The 18973-nt window shown below is 37.0% G+C and overlaps 1 protein-coding gene across 3 annotated transcripts; it reads left to right on the top strand.

Moving 5' to 3' along the window:
• Positions 1-452: 452 nt before the first annotated feature.
• Positions 453-17631, top strand: mpv17 (mitochondrial inner membrane protein MPV17). Of its 3 annotated transcripts, none has more exons than XM_007241535.4 (8): positions 453-808; positions 3538-3643; positions 8684-8799; positions 10715-10807; positions 13945-14040; positions 15315-15347; positions 17212-17264; positions 17382-17631. In XM_007241535.4, the coding sequence occupies exons 2-8, from the start codon at positions 3571-3573 to the stop codon at positions 17449-17451; spliced, it is 534 nt and encodes a 177-aa protein (XP_007241597.1). In that variant the 5' UTR covers positions 453-808; positions 3538-3570; the 3' UTR covers positions 17452-17631. The 3 variants fall into 3 exon arrangements, with proteins under 3 accessions (XP_007241597.1, XP_049336360.1, XP_049336362.1); XM_049480403.1 differs by having other exon boundaries at positions 454-808; positions 3515-3643; XM_049480405.1 differs by lacking the exon at positions 17212-17264 and having other exon boundaries at positions 454-808.
• Positions 17632-18973: the final 1342 nt, after the last annotated feature.

Genomic DNA, 18973 nt, shown 5'->3' with positions numbered 1-18973 from the left:
CCTTGAAGGTTTTGCGTGAACAGAAAGCGGAGGCGGAGTAAACAGAGAGCGGAATGAAATTACGAACGACGACCCCAAATAAACAAACGACTACAAACCACGGAGCTGTGAGCACAGTGCATGTGCTGTCTGTGGTGGTAATAAAAATAAAATGGAATAGCTCTTTTATTTTTGTGAAAAATTACCCGTAATGTAAAGAAATTAAATTATAAATAAATTAGCAAGCTATGTCTTTTCAGTAGATTTTTAATTGTGTAATGAAGTGTTAACACATGTATGGAAAAAATAAATGCCCAAAAAGTGTCTTTGTTTTAGCAATTTTAGTTCAGTTTTATTTTTGGCTGTATTTTTTCCCAAGAGTCCGGGGAACTGCAGTAGCCTGTTTGGTGTGATATACAGATGAAAGAATATGAGACGTGTGTCCCAATTCTGCTCTAAATTCTCAGACAAGTACACGCTCTTTTATCCGCCCTTCGTCAAAGTGCACTTACATGCTTAGGCTGAGAATTGGGGCAGTGCCCTGTCTGATTACGAATTCTGACTCAGGAAGATCCACTGAATCAGTGAAAGAATCGGTGCAAACCAGCGGAGTGGTTCAGGAGTAAAACACGGACAGTAGCTGTCAAACCTCAGTCATATAGATAGATAATATCTCTACAAAATAATCTTCTAAACTTTTTATTAGCGTTCAGTCTGGAAGAAATCAGCTGCTTCACTTCATCACTGGCGACCTTACTTACACGCAGCGCACTAATCTAACTTTAGAGCCTGGGTTAGCTGGAGTTGAACTCACCAGTTTTTACATAAGGTAGGACACGCTGTCTGTTTCTTCTGAAAACGATTTCACCTAGTTATCATCTCTCTGTGGCCAGATGGTTAATCTGGTGAACGCCTTCTGTTCTCTTCACTAACCCGCTTTTATCAGCTACTTTTAGCATCGACTCTGTTAACTCGATTAGCTTGTCACATGAGGCCGACAAACGCATCAAAACAGAGATTTTATTACAGTTTTAACCGATTCATTTAGGGTGAAGCCGACAAATACACACGTGTCATTGACCTGCCAGTGTACTGGAAATAGTTTTGTAACTAATTTAGCTAACCCCCTGAAAAACTCCCAAAGTAGCTCAGTTAGTTAACTAGTTAAATGAGTATAGTGCAGATTATATGTAGCCGGTGGTGTCTGTGCTGTACTGGCTGTGTAACGCCAGATCTAGGATTAGTTCTGTTTGTTTGGGGTTTCTGCTAATTGGTAGTCAGTCTCTGAAACAGGCTGCGCTATTAACGTTACTGTTACACTCCTGTCGCCCAATAAGATCCACAAGAGCTGAAGATTTACAATGTGGTTTAAACCACAGCTGGAGGAGGAAACTGTGTTTAATCACTTAGCGATACGCTGCAGGACAGTTCGCCCATCAGGCAGTTCACTGCGGCCTCTGGCAGAGAGGACAGAGAGAAGAAACTCAGTAGAATACCCCACTTATACAGTACTGTACAGTCAGTCCCTTACAGCGCCGCCGCCATTATGGACAGAACCGGACAGGGAAACCGATTTCAAAATAGAAGTCACCACTATTTTACAGCTGGTGTTTTCCCTTTCTTCAAATATATCCGTTAGATAACAATAATGAATGACTGAATAAATTCATACAAAAATAATCATTATGAATAAACAAATAAAAATACATTACTTTAACATTAACTAACATAGCATTATAAACTACATTAATTATGTATTTGGTCTATTTCTTTTTGCAAATTAAATGAATTCAAATAAATAATTAAGGCTTTAAAAAGTCATGATCATGTGCATAGCAGTCTAAATATAGAGTGTAATGAATACAAATAGGACCATTTTAAGTGGCTTCATTTAAATATTAAATGATACATTGTTATGTTATTCATTGTTTGACACCTACAGTAAGTATTACAGTGCCTTGCAAAAGTATTTGGCCCCCTTGAACTTTTCAACCTTTTGCTACATTTTAGGCTTCAAACATAAAGATATGAAATTGTCATTTCAAGTGGGTCACAATCGTAAAGTGGAATGAAATTTATTGGATATTTTAAACTTTTTTTAGAAATAAAAAACTAAAAAGTGGGCCGTGCAATATTATTCAGCCCCCTTGCATTCATACTTTGTAGTGCCACCTTTTGCTGCGATTACAGCTGCAAGTCGCTTGGGGTATGTCTCAGTTTTGCACATCGTGTGACTGACATTTTTGCCCATTCTTCCTTGCAAAACAGCTGGAGCTCAGTGAGGTTGGATGGAGAGCTTTGTGAACAGCATTTTTAGCTCTTTCCACAGATTCTCCATTGGATTCAGGTCTGGACTTTTACTTGGCCATTCTAACACCTGGATACGTTTATTTGTAAACCATTCCATTGTAGATTTTGCTTTATTTTTTTGAATCATTGTCTTGTTGGAATCTCCGTCCGAGTCTCAGGTCTTTTGCAGACTCCAACAGGTTTTCTTCCAGAATGGTCCTGTATTTGGCTTCATCCATCTTCCCATCAATTTTAACCATCTTCCCTGTCCCTGCTGAAGAAAATCAGGCCCAAACCATGATGCTGCCACCACCATGTTTAACAGTGGGGATGGTGCGTTCAGGTTGTGAGTTACTGTGTTACTTTTCAGCCACACAAAGCATGTTGTATTTAGGCAAAATCATTCTGATCTGACCACCGAACCTTCTTCCACATGCTTGCTGTACAAACAGCACTTCTTATGTCTTTCCTTCAACAGTGGCTTTTTTCCTGCCACTCTTCCATAAAGGCCAGATTTGTGTAGTGTATGACTGATTGTCAGAGGGACAGCCGGGTTTTGGTAGAGTTGCAGTGGTCTGATACTCCTTCCATTTCAATATGATCACTTGCACAGTGCTCCTTGAGCTGTTTAAAGTGTGAGAAATCTTTTTGCATTTAAATCTAAAAAACTTTAAATTAAAAACTTCTCCAGAACAGTATTAACAGTATTTTAAACAGAACTCTGAGACTATCACAGAGCAGGTGCATTTATACGGAGACTTGATTACACACAGGTTTATCATCATCAGTCATTTAGGTCAACATTGGATCATTCAAAGATCCTCACTGGACTTCTGGAGTGAGTTTGCTGCACTGAAAGTAAAGGGGCCGAATAATATAATAATAATATTTTCAGTTTTTTATTTTAAAAAAAGGCTTAAATATCCAATAAATTCCGTTCCACTTCACAATTGTGTCCCACTTGTTGTTGATTCTTCACAAAAAAATAAAATGTCATATCTTTATGTTTGTAGCCTGAAATGTGTCAAAAGGTTGAAAAGTTCAAGGGGGCCGAATACTTTTTCAAGACCCTGTAGATGTTGTTTAAGGCATATAAGTCTTAATAGTCAGTTCTCTTTGATCAACTTTCTCAGAAAGCCTATTTTTAAAACAAAACTACACAGTGGCTATATTTTTGGTGTGCCGTTGTTTTTCATTGTTATAAATTATGTATTGTTTTATGTTGTTGACGCTTTAATGTCTTTAGCTTCCAGTAATTTTTGCATACAGATCTTCACCAGCTTCTGTGTGAGTGAGAAGAGCATGGCAGGTCTCTGGAGATCTTACCAGTTATTAATGGCCAGACGTCCATGGACTGTGCAAATCTTAACAGCTGGTAAGCTCCTTCGCCAGCATAATTCAATTTCCACCTCCACTTCTCTTAAGATAACGTTTGTCATGGGTTTTTCAGTGCCCTTTGGGTCAGTTCTATCTCAACAGCCATGTCATTTGCTGTAAGTAAACATTTACCTGGCCCCAGCATCATTAATACCCACATAAGTTTAGGGTGGTTTCCCATACTTCAAAAATAGATGGAAAAAATAGAAGCCTGAATGTCCTTTTGTAAACATTTATTTTATCTCATTGCTTGAGCATTACCACACGCATTTCAATACATGAATGTCGCAACATGTTGTGGAAATAACAAAAACACATTAAAACTGTAAACTTAGGGAGGGAAAAAATGGGTGTTGTTTTTTTTATCAGGGATTGGCCTAGACCTTTTAGTTTTTTTTGAGGGGAAAACCTTTTGGGGAATATTCTTTTTTGTTTTCGGCCTGCATGGAACACAAGAGGTAATCAATCAGTCGGGGGCGCCGAGTGGTCCAGCGGTCTAAAGCGCTGCCACTATGAGCAGGAGGTCGCCGGTTCGAACCCCAGCTCATGCAGCTTTGCCATCAAGCTGCCGGCGTCAGAGGGAGCAAAATTGGCCCTGCTCCCTCTGGGTGGGTAGATGGCGCTCTCTCCCCACATCACTCCTACGGGGATGTCTGCAGCACAGGGCGTCTGTGAGCTGATGTACTGGAGCCGAGCCGCTGTGCTTTCCTCCAAGCGCGCTGGCTGCTCGGCAATGTTGCATCAGCAGCAGCTCGAAAAGAAGCGGTGGCTGACTTCTCATGTATCGGAGGAAGCATGTGCTAGTCTTCACCCTCCTGGTGTGTTGAGGTATCACTAGTGATAGGGGGAGTCCTAATGAATGGGTTGGGTAATTGGCCGTGTAAATTGGGGAGAAAATGGGAAAAAATTAGAAATAAAATTATAAAAAAAAAAAAAAAAAAAAAATCAATCAGTCATCTTTGCAGAGTTTAGCTCCAACCCTTATGCAACACAGTGAAGGCCTTCAGAGACAAATTGCAGTCTGGTTGATGTGGACTCAGAGACTGGATGTTTAAAAGGCTTAGGGTTGTCAAACAATACTAGAACCATTGTATCTTCTGAGCCTTGGTCATAACTGGCAGCTCCAATAATTCACCAAAACATTGATCATACACTGTATGAACACTATTATTACATAGGCTTTTATAACATGTAATATTAAATCCTTAGATATTCATATCTAGTTGGTCAACCGTTTTCAGCTAAAACTGCTTCCACTCTTCAGGAAATGATTTCTGCAAGATTTTAGATTTGTCTCTGCATACTTCTTTCTAGTTCATTCCAAAGGTGTTCGATTGGGTCAGTGTTCCATGCACGCCGAAAACAAAAAAGAATATTCCCCAAAAGGTTTCCACAAAGTTGGAAGCATTTATCCAGTTTCCCCTCAAAAAAACCTAAAAGGTCTAGGCCAATCCCTGATAAAAAAACAACACCCATTTTTTTCCCTCCCTAAGTTTACAGTTTTAATGTGTTTTTGTTATTTCCACAACATAGAACAGAAATATAATAAGTCTACATACATTGGAAAAATAAACAGAAATAGGAGATGTAAAGAACTTTCTGCATCTAGTTAGTCATTTCAAAGTTTGCACCACCAAACTTTAGAGTTGTCAGAGTGCAGTCGTCCATCAGACTGCCAGATAGAGGAGTGTCAGTGATTAAGAGGTGTCCCGACACTTTTATCCATTTGGTGAATCTGTGGGTGTGACCCTACAAGTCAGGGCAGTTAGCCCCCAGTTGCACATTTATAAACACTGCTGATTTTATTGCTCATGAGGTGATAGGTTTGTGAACTCTATGCAGATAAATGCCACACACGTTATTCATTTTATACAACAGGAACAATTTCTTATTTTTTCAGGTTTTAAATGAATCTTGAAATCAAATTCCAGTGTTTGGCACTTATCTTTCTAAACAGTATCCTCCATTTCATACACACAATAACAAAACAACCAAAAGCAGGAAAAGTTCATTACATTTCTATAGGTCCCTTTTACAGAACCCCAGTCTTTACAACTTTAATCAGAAAACTTTTTATGGGTAAACCGTTTGTGGAATAAATGATATAAAGACTTAAATGGCCAAATCTATTCTAGTAACACAACTTGTAATAAACACCTATTTGACACAATAGAGAATTATATTTTATTTTATTATTTTCTGTAGTGACATTGGCATAATATGAAAGCTGTGTGTCGGTGAGACTTTAGCTAAACTCCAGCTCTGTGGATGTCAGTTACTGGTAAAAAGTGGTAAATACAAGTATATATTTGCAACTCCAGACGCTGCTGCTTCTGCTGCTGTTTTCCACATTGCCTGCATTTGTCTTAGTGCAGTAGACAGTGTACTTTGTCTTTGATCAATAAGACAAGCCAGTAAAACATGACAAAGGTTTCAGGGTCTTTCCACTGTGCTATTAGTTCTTCCCTGACATTTTAAGAAAAGGTTAGATCACATAAATAGACTATCTTGCCTCACTTAGGCCTGCCATTAAGACACATTGTCCTTTGTAAACCATGATAATTTGGTGGCGCAGCCGGCTTTCCTGTGTGTTTCAGGGCAGTTATCTTTCTTCTTTTACATTTTACTGATTTGGCCAAATGATTCAGAATAGACTTCTAATGTAAAAGGCATGATCTGAATTTCCTCCCGAGTGTGCTGTGCACTTTCATCAGTAACTATCATCTATTTAGCAATGATACACGAGAGGGAGTGCTATAGGTGTAATATTGGCACTGCTGTAATATATAGCATGAACCTTGAGTGTATTATTGTGATTATACCACTGTTCCAGTATCACTGTTTATTGAAAGAGTTTGAGTTAAAGAGGAAGAGAAAATACAATCTGTTTGGTTATAAAAACCCCGCGAATTAAAATAGTCCCATTGCTGCTCCAGCTGTAGCTGTGCTGTTTGGTTTGTAAGCGCTGCATCATTGATAGTAGTATGTGGTGGAGTAATACATGGAGAGCTTTAGTGGCAGTTCATTACCAGCTAATAATGGAGCCTCGTAGCCAATCAAATTACAGTGTCGGAACTTCAATGGCAAATATATGATTTCTACACTGTAACATCATATAATGTATGTATAATTTATTATTCCATTGACCTAAGGTGGCATCGGTATGTAAAAATAAAGAAATTAAAACATTCGGAAAACATTTCATTCTTTATCAACTGCAAATTAAACAGATGAAGGACACAAAGATGACTTTTTCTTTTAAGTAAAAGAGCTAGTATTGTACTTGAAAACATTTCTGGTCTGCAGCAGCTGACATGAATAAATAGAAAAGTAGTCAAAGGAAGTTTTAATTGCCTCTTGCCTCTAGCAAGCTGATATTGATTAATTTGATTATTTGAGTTATTAAATACTAATTAGTTGGGTATTATACAGTGGCATATAAAGGTTTGGGAACCCCTGCTCATAATTTCTTCTAGCTTTTTTTTTTTATCTTTTCCAGTGTCAACATGAAGAAAATCAATTTCAGTTAAATATATTATATAGCAGATGAACACATTGATATGAGAAGTGAAATGAAGTTTATAGTATTTACTGAAAGAGTGCAATAATTATTTAAACTAATTTAGGCAGGTGTATAAATTTGGGCACCCCAACAGAAAAATTACTTCAATATTTAGTAGATGCTCTTTAGTCTCTGAATGCTTCCAATGAGAGTCTGACCTCTGGTTGAAGGTATTTTGGATCATTTTTTTTAACAAAACATCTCCAGTTCAGTCAGGTTTGATGGTTTCTGATTATGAACAGGCTGCTTTAAATCACACCACATTGAATAATATTCAGGTCTGGGGACTGAGATCATTTCTGAAGGTTGTATTTGTTCCTCTGCATGAATGCTTTAGTAGATTTTGAAAAGTGTTTAGGGTCGTTGTCTTGTTGAAGTATCCAGCCCCAGTGAAACTTTAACTTTCTCACTGATTCTTTAACATTGTTCTCAAGAATCTGCTGAAATTGACTGGAATCCATGAGACCCTCAACTTTAACAAGCTTCCCAGTACCTGCACTGATCACACAGCCCCACAGCATGATGAACCACCACCAGATTTTACTGTGGGGAGAAAGTGTTTGGAATGCTGTCTTCTTCTTCCACCAAATAAGTCAATTTTATCTTCATCAGTCCTCAGAACCTTATTACAAAATAAAGCTGGTTTGTACAAATGTGGTTTAGCATACCTCAAGCGACTCTGTTTGTGGCGTGTGCTCAAAAAAGGCTTCTTCTGCATACTTCTCCCATACAGCCTCTCCTTGTGTAAAGTGCGCATTCAGCGCACTTTACACAAGGAGAGGCTGTATGGGAGAAGTATGCAGAAGAAGCCTTTTTTGAGCACACGATGAACGATGCACAGTGACTCCATCTGCAGTAAGATGATGAAGAGGTGTTTGAAGCTGATCTGTGGGTTAACTATGACTTTTTTGTTAGTTGGATTCACCTGTGTATGTTGGTCAACAGTCAATAAGCTTACCAAACAAATTCTGTGTTTCAACAATTAGTGTTAAAGATATTCAAATAAAAAAAATAAGAGTTCCCACATTTATGCACCTGCCTAATTTTTTTTAAAGAATTATTGCACTCTTTCTGTAAATCCTATAAACTTCAATTCACTTCTCAAATATCACTGTGTTCGTATGCTATATGATATATTTAACTGAAATTGCTGATCCCAATAACCAATGATTTATGAAGGAAATTCATGAAAGTTATCAGGGGTGCCCAAACTTTTTATACCAGTGTATCTAACACTGTTACACCTATTCTAAAACAACCAAGCCCTCCCTCTCCTTGTCATTTTATATATATATATATATATGTTTACTCTCTTTCATTTAACTGTTGGCATGTTTACATCAGCCCTAACACTCATGCTAGAATATGGCCCAAATGGATGCCTTTTTCTATTTTCTGTGTGCGTCGCTATCTCTCTTTTTCTCTTTCTTACATTCCGTTTGTCACACACGTTGTTTCTTTTGTCCTTTTACCTAGGCTCTCTGGTGGGAGTGGGTGATGTTATTTCCCAGCAGCTGATCGAGAGAAGAGGCCTTTCAAATCACTGTGTAAAACGCACTGCTAAGATGATGAGCATTGGTTTCTTCTTTGTTGTAAGTCTTACTTTTTTTTCTAATTTTATTTTTTTATATTGTTTTTTCATTTCATTTTCAATTGAAAGCCAAGCAGTAAACCAATTAATTAGTTTAAATAGCCTCACCTCAGCTAATACAACAGGCTGCTTCTGTAAATTAAACACAAATTTGAATAACTACTACACCCTCAGAATTATTCAACAACCTGAAAAGAATCACTTATACGAGCACAAATATGCAAGTAAACAAAACACAGTTGGAAACAGTTCACAAGTTCAAAGTTAAAGGACCGTTGGCTACATGACCTGGACTTGGCAGAGTGGAAACTACCACTAGCTGCCACTGGATTCCTTAGGAGACAGGAGGTCAAAAATCTTCCTGTGACACAAAAAGATTTGGTGGCAGTAGGCAGTAAGGTTTTTAGTTTGCACAGTAAGATGCGTACTAGAGGTGGGGGGATGCATTTTGATGTGGATGCGTATAAAGTATAAAAAAAAAAAATACTTTTTTCATGTTAATTGATAAGGTACAGATATTGGCATGCAAAAAAGTGGAAAGCAGAATTGCCGCCCCATACAGTCTGTGTTTCTGCATTCACTTTAAACAAACAAGGAGGTTGATTTTTCACCAGGCGTTATTTAGTAACATGTTACTCTAATCTGACCCTTTTTTATTTCAGTAACGAGTTATCTATTACTTTACTTCGAATCCAGTAATCAGATTAAAATTAGATTAAATCAGATTAAAATGACTCAAGTCACTATGCGTTACTTTTTTGACATTTTCAGATACCTTAAGCACAGCAGACAGTTTTAACAGTCATAGAACGTTACTGCAGATTTGCTACAGTTTTTACTTTCTTTTTGCGTCTCGGAGAGTGACACACCACAAAGCAACACAAACACTGGAGGCAGGATACACTGGATACCCGTTTTCTAGCTGGAAATACAGACAATATTCTGAGTTTGTATCCGCTAAAGATAATCAATATCAAGGTTGGTTTTTCCCTCTGTGCTGGAGATAAAGTAATAGCTTCAAAAACACAACTGAAGAAACGTTTTAGAGGCACACTTACAGAACAAGTCCCAAAAGTGGAGCAAAGCTTCCAGTAAAGTGAGTTTTGGCTTTTTTTTTTTTCTTTTTTTTTTTGATGCGGCAGTAACTTAAAAGTAAATCATTTAACGTTTTCATTTCATTCACGTTTTTAAATGGCTTTTTAAAAGATTTATGATATAACAATAAGAGAAATGCTCTAAGGAGATTGCTGAAACTAATAAAATCATGTTAGAACGGTCCAGTGCATTATTAAACAGTAGAAGGACAGTGGGGAAACATCATTTTCAAGAAAGGAATGTGGTCGGAAAAAACCTCAATGAGCAATCACTTAAACCTTTGGTGAAATCAAACGCACATTGTGAAAGAAACAAGGAAACAAACACTAGAACTCAGAGATATGTTTAATAGAGAAAGTAAAAGCCAAATGACCTTCTTCCATTAATCCAGAGTTCAATCTTGAAGCGGTCATGCTGGTTTCCCTCACTGACAACTGTGTTTTTTAAGGCTACACTTTTTTTAAATGCTCTTACTTTTACTATTAAACATATCCCTGTGTTCTAATTTTGTTTTTTCTATGATTTGGTTTCACCAAACAATAAACACATCACCATAATTAACTTTGCATTCCTTTCTCCATCTTTGCATGTTTATCCACTGTCTTTCCACTTCTTAAAAATACAATGGACAATTTTTTGTAGTTTCAATAATCTTATATGATATATCTGCTACATGCATGCTAATATTTTGACCTTCTTACACAGATTAATGTTGTTTCTATGACCACCTTAAGTGTCTTTCCATTGGTATTGACTTAAGGCTTTTTTGTCTAATGTCCATCATTATTGGATGCTAAACAACACCTGTTTATCTTCTCCAGGGACCAGTTGTTGGAGGATGGTACAAAGTACTAGACCAACTTATCACCGGAGGGACCAAACAAGCTGCACTAAAGAAAATGCTGGTTGATCAGGTAGAACTGTAGAGTCAGTTTTTTAGTGCGTCTATGATGCATCTATGGTTGTATTTTTTTATGTTATCACTTTAAGTGGCTTCAGTACTTGTTGGACTATTGTTTGTTAAATTGCCAAAGAAGCAACTCTTTCACTAAATAAGTTGTCCAGACCTGCATACTATAAAAAGTGAGCATATTTTCTTGCATTTTAGTTTGTCAGCAATCTGATCTATGCATTTACTTTAACTTGGATAGTCAGATAATGGGAAAACTCCAAATTCAGTCAGGAAATAATTAGATTTGCAACCAGACAGTAAGCTCACACAATAAGCATTAAGTGACGTAAACATTAAGTTAATCTCCTGGGTGCGGTGTTGGATGCTGCTCACTTATTTTTGGTATCATGGTCTGTTTTCATTTATGCACAGACAATCTGACAATACTACACTTAAGTGCACTGAGAAATACCATTACTAAACTAAAATGCAGTTCTGTGATTTTTAAAACCTTACTCTGTATGGTGTTTACATGACTACTTAAGGAATCAGATAACTACAGTAATCCAGACAGATTTTGAGTGCATGTTGGCACACTCAGTGTTTGCAATTTTGAGTACCATTGAGTGCCTTTACTTGACTGCCTGCTGCTAAACATGTTCCAAAACACTTGCTGCTTTAAAGGTCAAACAACAGCATTTTGATCACCTTGATCTTTCCACACCGTGGTTTCTAAAAGGCAGCACTCTGTTTGGAGTTTAGAACACTTTTCTCCCTAATGACGGAGCTGTGAGTGGAGAGGTGAACCCTGCAATAATGTGTACACTGAAGGAAATAATTATTCCATCCCTTGCTGATTTTGTAATTTAGCCCACTGACAAAGACAGGAACAGTTTTTAATTTTAAAGGTAGTTAACAGGGAGAGATAGCGTATCAAAAATAAAATCCAAAAAACATTGTTTAAATGTATTTGCATTTTGCAGAGAGAAATAAGTATTTGATCCCTCTGGCAAACAAGACTTAATACTTGGTTACAAAACCTGTGTTGGGAAGCACAGCAATCAGATTTTTTTGTAGTTGATTATGAGGTTTGTGCACTCCTTTGTTGCCTTTGACCCAAAATGGTTTTGGGTCATTGTTGTGCTGGAAGACCCAGCCATGACCCATTTTTAATGTCCTGGAGCAATGAAGGAGGTTGTCCTACTGGCAAAGCAGTGTTTCTGCAATTGTTTAAATATTGTAGGGCAGACTAAAAAGGCTAATACTCCCTATGCAACTTTATTAGAACTAGAGAGAGCACCTCCTTAACTGCCAGTTAGCAGAAAGTAGCTCAGAACTGGATTGGAATTAAAAGAACTGATCCCTGATCCAACAAAATATGCTTGGATCAGGTATTGGGTCACTGGTTTGGATCAGGACATAATGGTTTAAAGCAGATTTCAGTTCCAGACATACAACGTTTTGGGAACAATTAATATTCACACTTTACAAATCATAAGTTTCTATAAGCAGCTGCATATAAAGATAAAGCATTGTCCGGTAGCTGAATTAATTATGTTCTTAAAAGAACTAAACTGAGATAACGACTTGAAAGATTGCTAGAAAAAGGCAAACTACATGCTCTTTTTCACTCCAATTACCTTCAGGAAGTCTTAGCAGTCTCTTTAGTGGTTATGCACAGTCACACCACAAATATTGCTTCCTATCTACATAAAAAAAAAAAAAAACAAGGCTTGTGCATTTTGGAAAAGTCTTGTGGACTGTTAAAGTTAAAATTTGAACTTTAACAGTCCACAGGACTTTTTTTTATAATGCATGCGTGACCAAATGTGAGACCAAAACACTGATGACAGTGTTCGATGTTTTTCTGCTAGAACGTTCAATAGTATGACAAAATTATGCTGGGAAAAAAGATATGATTTATTTGTAACTTTTTTGGATATTGTCATTTCTTCTTATTTATTCTCTGTTTTTCCCACTCCTTTACACACACACACACACACACACACACACACACAGGCGTTTGCTTTTATTTCTTATTCTTTGCATGTTTTTCACTCCTAAATGTTTCTGATAATCAAACAAATTTAAAGGACCAATATGTAACAAATTTTCTGTAGTAAATGATACAATGTATCATCAGATATTATGACAAATATGATAAACATGTTAAGTAAAACTTCTGCACGTACGTTTCTATTTTAAGTGTTCACTCCGTCCCGGATATTTGTGTCACTTTTGGTGTCGCTATGAGATTTTTTAACTAAGTATGTTGTATCTTGTGAACCAAGCTGAAGAACAAAGTGTAGTTCCAGATTTCTCCTGGATGCTCCTCAGCCAGCATGTTCAGTTCCGTCAGCAGCTCACCTGATTACCACATTTACCAGTAATTTACCAAACTAGCGTGATGAGAAATAACTTTATTAAACTCAGATGAGGAGAGATTAGGAGATGTTTTAAGGAAAACAGGGCTGTAAAAGCTCTGCTTTTTGTAAATTTGTGATGTTCATGGACGGCTGAAATTTAAAGTTTGGAAGTAAACTGGAATCAGTGAATAATAACCTGGCCTTTGTGATGTTCAGAGGAGATCAGAGACCTCTGATACCTCACGTTTTCACCATCTGGCTTTTCCAGAATGTTAGATCTCATATACTTTTTTTCCTCATTTGTTCCTAAATTTCTTTGAATATTGGCATAAGGTCTAGCTTTTAAGTATCTTTTGGTCTACTTCACTTTGTCAGACAGGTCCTATTTAAGTGATTTCTTGATTGAGAACAGGTGTGGCAGTAATCAGGCCTGGGTGTGGCTAAGAAATTAAACACTTGTTTACACACTTAATTTTAAAACTGCATTTCATGTTTATTTGGGTTGTCTATGACTTATATTTAAATTTGTTTGATGATCTGAAACATTTAAGAGTGACAAACATGCAAGGAATAAGAAATCATGAAGGGACAAACACTTTTTCACACCATTGTACTTACTGTGAATGGCCAGGAACTGCCACCTAAACCTAGTCAATCAAACCATTTATTTGTACCACAGCACTGTAAATTTAGATTGTAAAAAAAATTACATTATAAGATAATAAAAGTAACAATTAGATAAGTCCTCATCTGTGTTTTTTTTTTCTCACACTTCTCTTTCACCCTCCAACAGGTGTGCTTTGCTCCTTGTTTTCTTGCCACCTTCCTAGGAATCTCTGGAACTCTCAATGGTCTGACTGTGGAAGAGAATGTGGCTAAGCTCCAGAGGGTCAGTGTGTAATATGTTCTTTTCAATGCTTCACCCTAATCTGGTCAGATGCTTTACAACATGTCTCTTCCAGATATGCCAGTTATCCATAGCCCCCAAAAAATCCAGCAAAGTGCATGATATTCCCATACATAGCATATTTTGAGATCTGAATACCAGATCTCAAATTACACATCACTTGCCCTCCGCTGCTGTTGATTTAGAGGTGTTTTGGATTTGTCTGTTTCTGTTTGTCTGTGACAAAGTTCATTTCTTGGTGAATTCCTCGCCTGGGCTTGGTTAGTGTGTTTGTAGCCTAGCTGTGCTCTACTTGAGACCTGAGTGCATACAAGCCTTGTATCCCTATCTGGGGCCCCAGCTGCCAGCAGATTGCGTGAATCAGGTCCTTGCTTAACCTTGAAGGTGAACCTCAAGGTAAAATCCTAAAGTTGAAGCTGCTCTCTAATAAACAAATGGAGAATATCGAAGGAGCAATGACTCATTTGGGAGCCATGTTTTTGCTCCAGCAGCATTTTTCCAGAAGCTTAGGCCACCACAGCTTCTATTGCTATAATGATGAATGTGACATGGTCAACAGGATGAATGTTGCCCTGTCTTTGAGCCTGGGTACATCCTTCCTGTCAGTGGCTATGCTTAATTTTTATGTAAGGATGAGTCATTTTAATGAGACAATCATGTAAATGTCAGAAAAGACAAATGTTAACAGCATTGTACCATCTCACCTTAGGTGGTCACGATCTTGTTTGCTTGTTCACAAAAGAAGTATGAGCCACAAAATTATAACTCTCTGATACAGCTTTCTTTTATAGTTTAAGTCTTTCTGCTAGATTTGTTGCTGTGATTATTTGATTGCATTCACTGTCAAAAGTATTAGTGAGTTAAGGGTGACCATCTGCGTTTGTGCTTGGAACTTTGTGAACCCTTTAGATTTTATTTTATATTTCTATACTTGTACCTACATCTTTATCAAAAACATAAATATTAAGGAAAACCAAATCAAACAAATAAGACACAAATATTACACCTGGCTGTTTATTTGAGGAAAATGATCCAGCATTGCATATTTTGACATATGATGTTCAACCAATTCTACTCAGCTGACTCTTTATAAAATAGTTGAGGAGGTGCTGATTATCAACCCTTTGCAGGCTATCACATACATTGCGGGTGTAGAGCTGGGTAAAATTACAATGTTTTATTTTAAATAATAAGTTATAAAATACTTTCTCACATGTGACATGCATTTACTATGTGCTCTTTCATCTTTTTCTTAGGATTATGTGGATGCCTTGATTTCCAATTACTATGTGAGTACATTAGTGCTTGAAATGAGTGCACAAACAACTGCTATCAATCTTTAGCAATAACTGGCAACCGTCTTTCACATCTCTGTGGAATTTTGGCTCAGTCTTCTTTGCAGAATTGTTTTGATTCAGACACATTTTTGAGCATAAACTGCTTGTTTAAGATCATACCACAACATCTCAATCAGACTTTGACTAGGCCATTCCAAACCTTCATTTCAGTTTTTTTTGACATTCAGACGTGTTTGTGTGTTTTGGGTTATTGTCCTGCAAGAATGCAAGAACCTGCATTCTCATGCTCTGCATGGTCATGCCCTTTTTGGAGTAATTCTGGTAGGCTGGTCACTCCTGGAAAGGGTTACCGGTGTTCCATGTTTTATCTATTTGTGAATATAAGCTCTCACTGTGGTCTGCTGGAGTCCCAAAACATTTTCTAGACTGACAGATGTCAATGATTTTATTTTTTCTTCTCTTTTTGAATTTCTTCAAATCGAGTCATCGAGCTTTAGCTGCTTCATGTTGTCAGAGGTTCTATTTAAGTGCCAGTTCTGGCAGTAATCAGCCCTGGTTGTGGTTAGTGAAAAAGTGTGATTAATTGAAAAGTGTGATAAAGTTAATTGATAGGGAGCAAACACATTTTCACAAAGGGCTAGATTGGTTTGTAATTTTTTTCCTTAATAAATGAAAACATGAATTAAAGTGCTTTTTTCAGTTAAATATATGATATATCAGAAGAACACTGATATTTGAGAAGTGAAATGAAGTTACAGTTTTGTCACAACCTACAACCACAAATTTAAATGTATTTTATTGAGATTTTAAGCGATAGAGACAGAGTAGCACAGACTAGCACATAATTGTGAAGTGGAAGGACAATTATACATAGTTTTCACAATTTTATTCAAATAAAAATCTGAAAAGTGTGATTTGCAAAAGTATTCAGTATCAGTACCTTTTACTGCAATTACAACTATATGTTTTTTTGGGGATTTTTTTTTTTTTGCCCATTCTTTTTTGCAAAATAGCTCAAGCTTAGTCAGGTTGGATGGAGAGCGTCTGTGAACAGCAGTGTTCATGTCTTGCTACATTCTTTGATCTAAACTATTCTACTGTACCTCTGGCTGTATGTTTAGAGTCATTGTCTTGCTGGAAGGTGAATCTCCTCCCCAGTCTCAAGTATTTTGCAGCCTCCAACAGGTTTTATTCGAGGATTGTCCTGTATATAGTTCCATCCATCTTCCCATCAACTCTGACCAGCTTCTCTGTCTCTGCTGAAGAAAAGCATCCTACCACCACCATGTTTCTCACTGTGGATGGTGAGTTTAGGGTAATGAGCAGTGTTACTTTTCTGCCACACAAAGTTAAATTATGGTTTCATCTGACCACATCACCTTCTTGGCTTAAACAGCCAAACTGTAAATTACACTGGACAGATTTTCCCACCTAAACTGTGGATTTTTGAAGCTTCTCCAGAGTGTCCATTGGCCTCTTGGCAGTTTCTCTAACCAGTGCTCTCTTTGCTCGATTACCAAACAGTTTTGGTGAATGGCCATGACATGGTAGGTTTGCAGTTGTAGAATTATTTTTCTGTTTTTGTACAGTGCTCTTTGGGATTCTATTTAGAGGTTTGACATCACACTTTTTAGATTTGTATTTGATTTAACATTCTGATCATTTTCGCTCCACTTCCTAATTATGTGCCACATTTTTTTGGCTTATCACTTAAAATCTCAATAAAATATTTTTTTGTTTGTGCAGCAAATGTGAAAAAGTTCAAGGGGTATGAATACTTTTGCAAGCATGTGTGTGTGTGTGGAATACATAGATTTGTAAAGTCTACCTTTATTTCTGCTTTTCTCTTAAACAGTTATGGCCAGCTGTTCAGATTGCTAATTTTTATTTTATCCCACTTCACCACAGGTGAGTGACTGTTTCCAACAAATGTGGAGTACAGAGGCAGAGTTTTCTTTGTTCAACAAGTAAAATTATTTCTATCAATTTCCAAAATCTCTAACTTTGTAATTTTGTCTTTTGCAGATTGGCAGTGGTCCAGGTTGTTGCTGTGGTTTGGAATTCTTACCTTTCTTGGAAAGCTAATAAATTATAGTTTTGTTTTCCATGCTCTAAGCTCTGCATATACAGTAAAATAAATATTTGCTAAAGTGGCTAAAATTAACTTTAAAGCAGAAACTGTCAAATATATATTCAGTGTTTACAAATTATTTGATATTACATAACCTGTATTTTTGCTGTAATATTTGCAATTAAATAAATGTTATGATTTGTGTACAACGTGTACTCAGCTGATATTATTAAGGGTTTTTTTTATTGCTTTGTTTAAATTCTGACACAGACTTGATACATGTACTGTTTTGTACACTGTGCTGTGTAATCTTTTGTAGTTTTTATTTGGTTACTGATATCCGTAATTTACTGTTTCAGTATTATTTGCAAAGCAGCAATCCAGGTTTGTACAGCAGTCACCCCTTTTTGAGTAAGCTCCTTCTACACAGACTTCTCCAGAGTGTCCATTGGCCTCTTGGCAGTTTCTCTAACCAGTGCTCTCTTTGCTCGATTACCAAACAGTTTTGGTGAATGGCCATGACATGGTAGGTTTGCAGAATTATTTTTCTGTTTTTGTACAGTTTCAGTTCCTTGAGACTTTTTAACAGGCTTACCGTCAAAGTACTTGAACTCAACTACAAATTGGATTATCACTCTTTAGAGATTGTGTTTAAATGTGCAAGACACCCAGCCAGAAGTTATAACAATGATTTTTAGACAGATAATACTGGTGCTGTTTCTAACTTTTGACTAGGTGGGCAGTCTTACATACAGTGGTATGAAAATGGTTGTGCACCCCTGATAATTTTCATGATTTTCGTTAAAAAATTATTGGTTGTTCGGATTAGCAATTTTAGTTAAATTATATATAGCAGATGAACACAGTGATATTTGAGCAGTGAATTATAAGACTTACGGAAAGTGTGCAATAATTCTTTAAACAAAGGGTGCATAAAAAATGTTTGGTAAGCTCATTAACCCTTGACAGTTGCAACTAATACCACACAAAAATATGTTTGCATGGTTTAATTGAACACAACATGTTAACATTCACAGTGAGGGGGGAAAGTATGTAAACCCCTAGATTAATGACTTTTCTAAGAGCTTATTGGAGTCAGGATGTGATGAGTTTGGATGTGTTGGTTAAAGCTGCCCTGCCCTATTAAAACACACACTACATTTTTATTGACAATAAGTAAGTGTGACTTAAGATCAGAACACATTTAATCACCAATTAATGCAGAAATCCAAGTAAGGTAGGCCTTTCACAATAACAAAATATTCAGGAATGTTCAGAAGGAATTATTGCGATAAACGATAATTTTGTCATTTTAAAGCGCCACTTAGAAAAATTTTTTTTTTTTCTGCTTCTGGGCACACACACCCACAATCTCCGCTGTGTGCATTTAAGCGCACACATGCTTGTGTGTGTGTGTGTGTGTGTGGAGACACATTAACTGTTAACCGATAGATGACGCTGACAGTGCCAGATAGATGGATGACAGATTCTGTGAGAGAGCAGCACAGCGTGGAAACTCGCTGGGACTCGTTCTCATGTAATAAAC

The sequence above is a fragment of the Astyanax mexicanus genome, chromosome 1, assembly GCF_023375975.1.
Source record: "Astyanax mexicanus isolate ESR-SI-001 chromosome 1, AstMex3_surface, whole genome shotgun sequence".
NCBI classification, from domain to species: Eukaryota; Metazoa; Chordata; class Actinopteri; order Characiformes; family Acestrorhamphidae; genus Astyanax; species Astyanax mexicanus.
The sequence above is the reverse complement of the archived record's forward strand: the minus strand, read 5'-3'. Positions and strand labels throughout refer to the sequence as shown.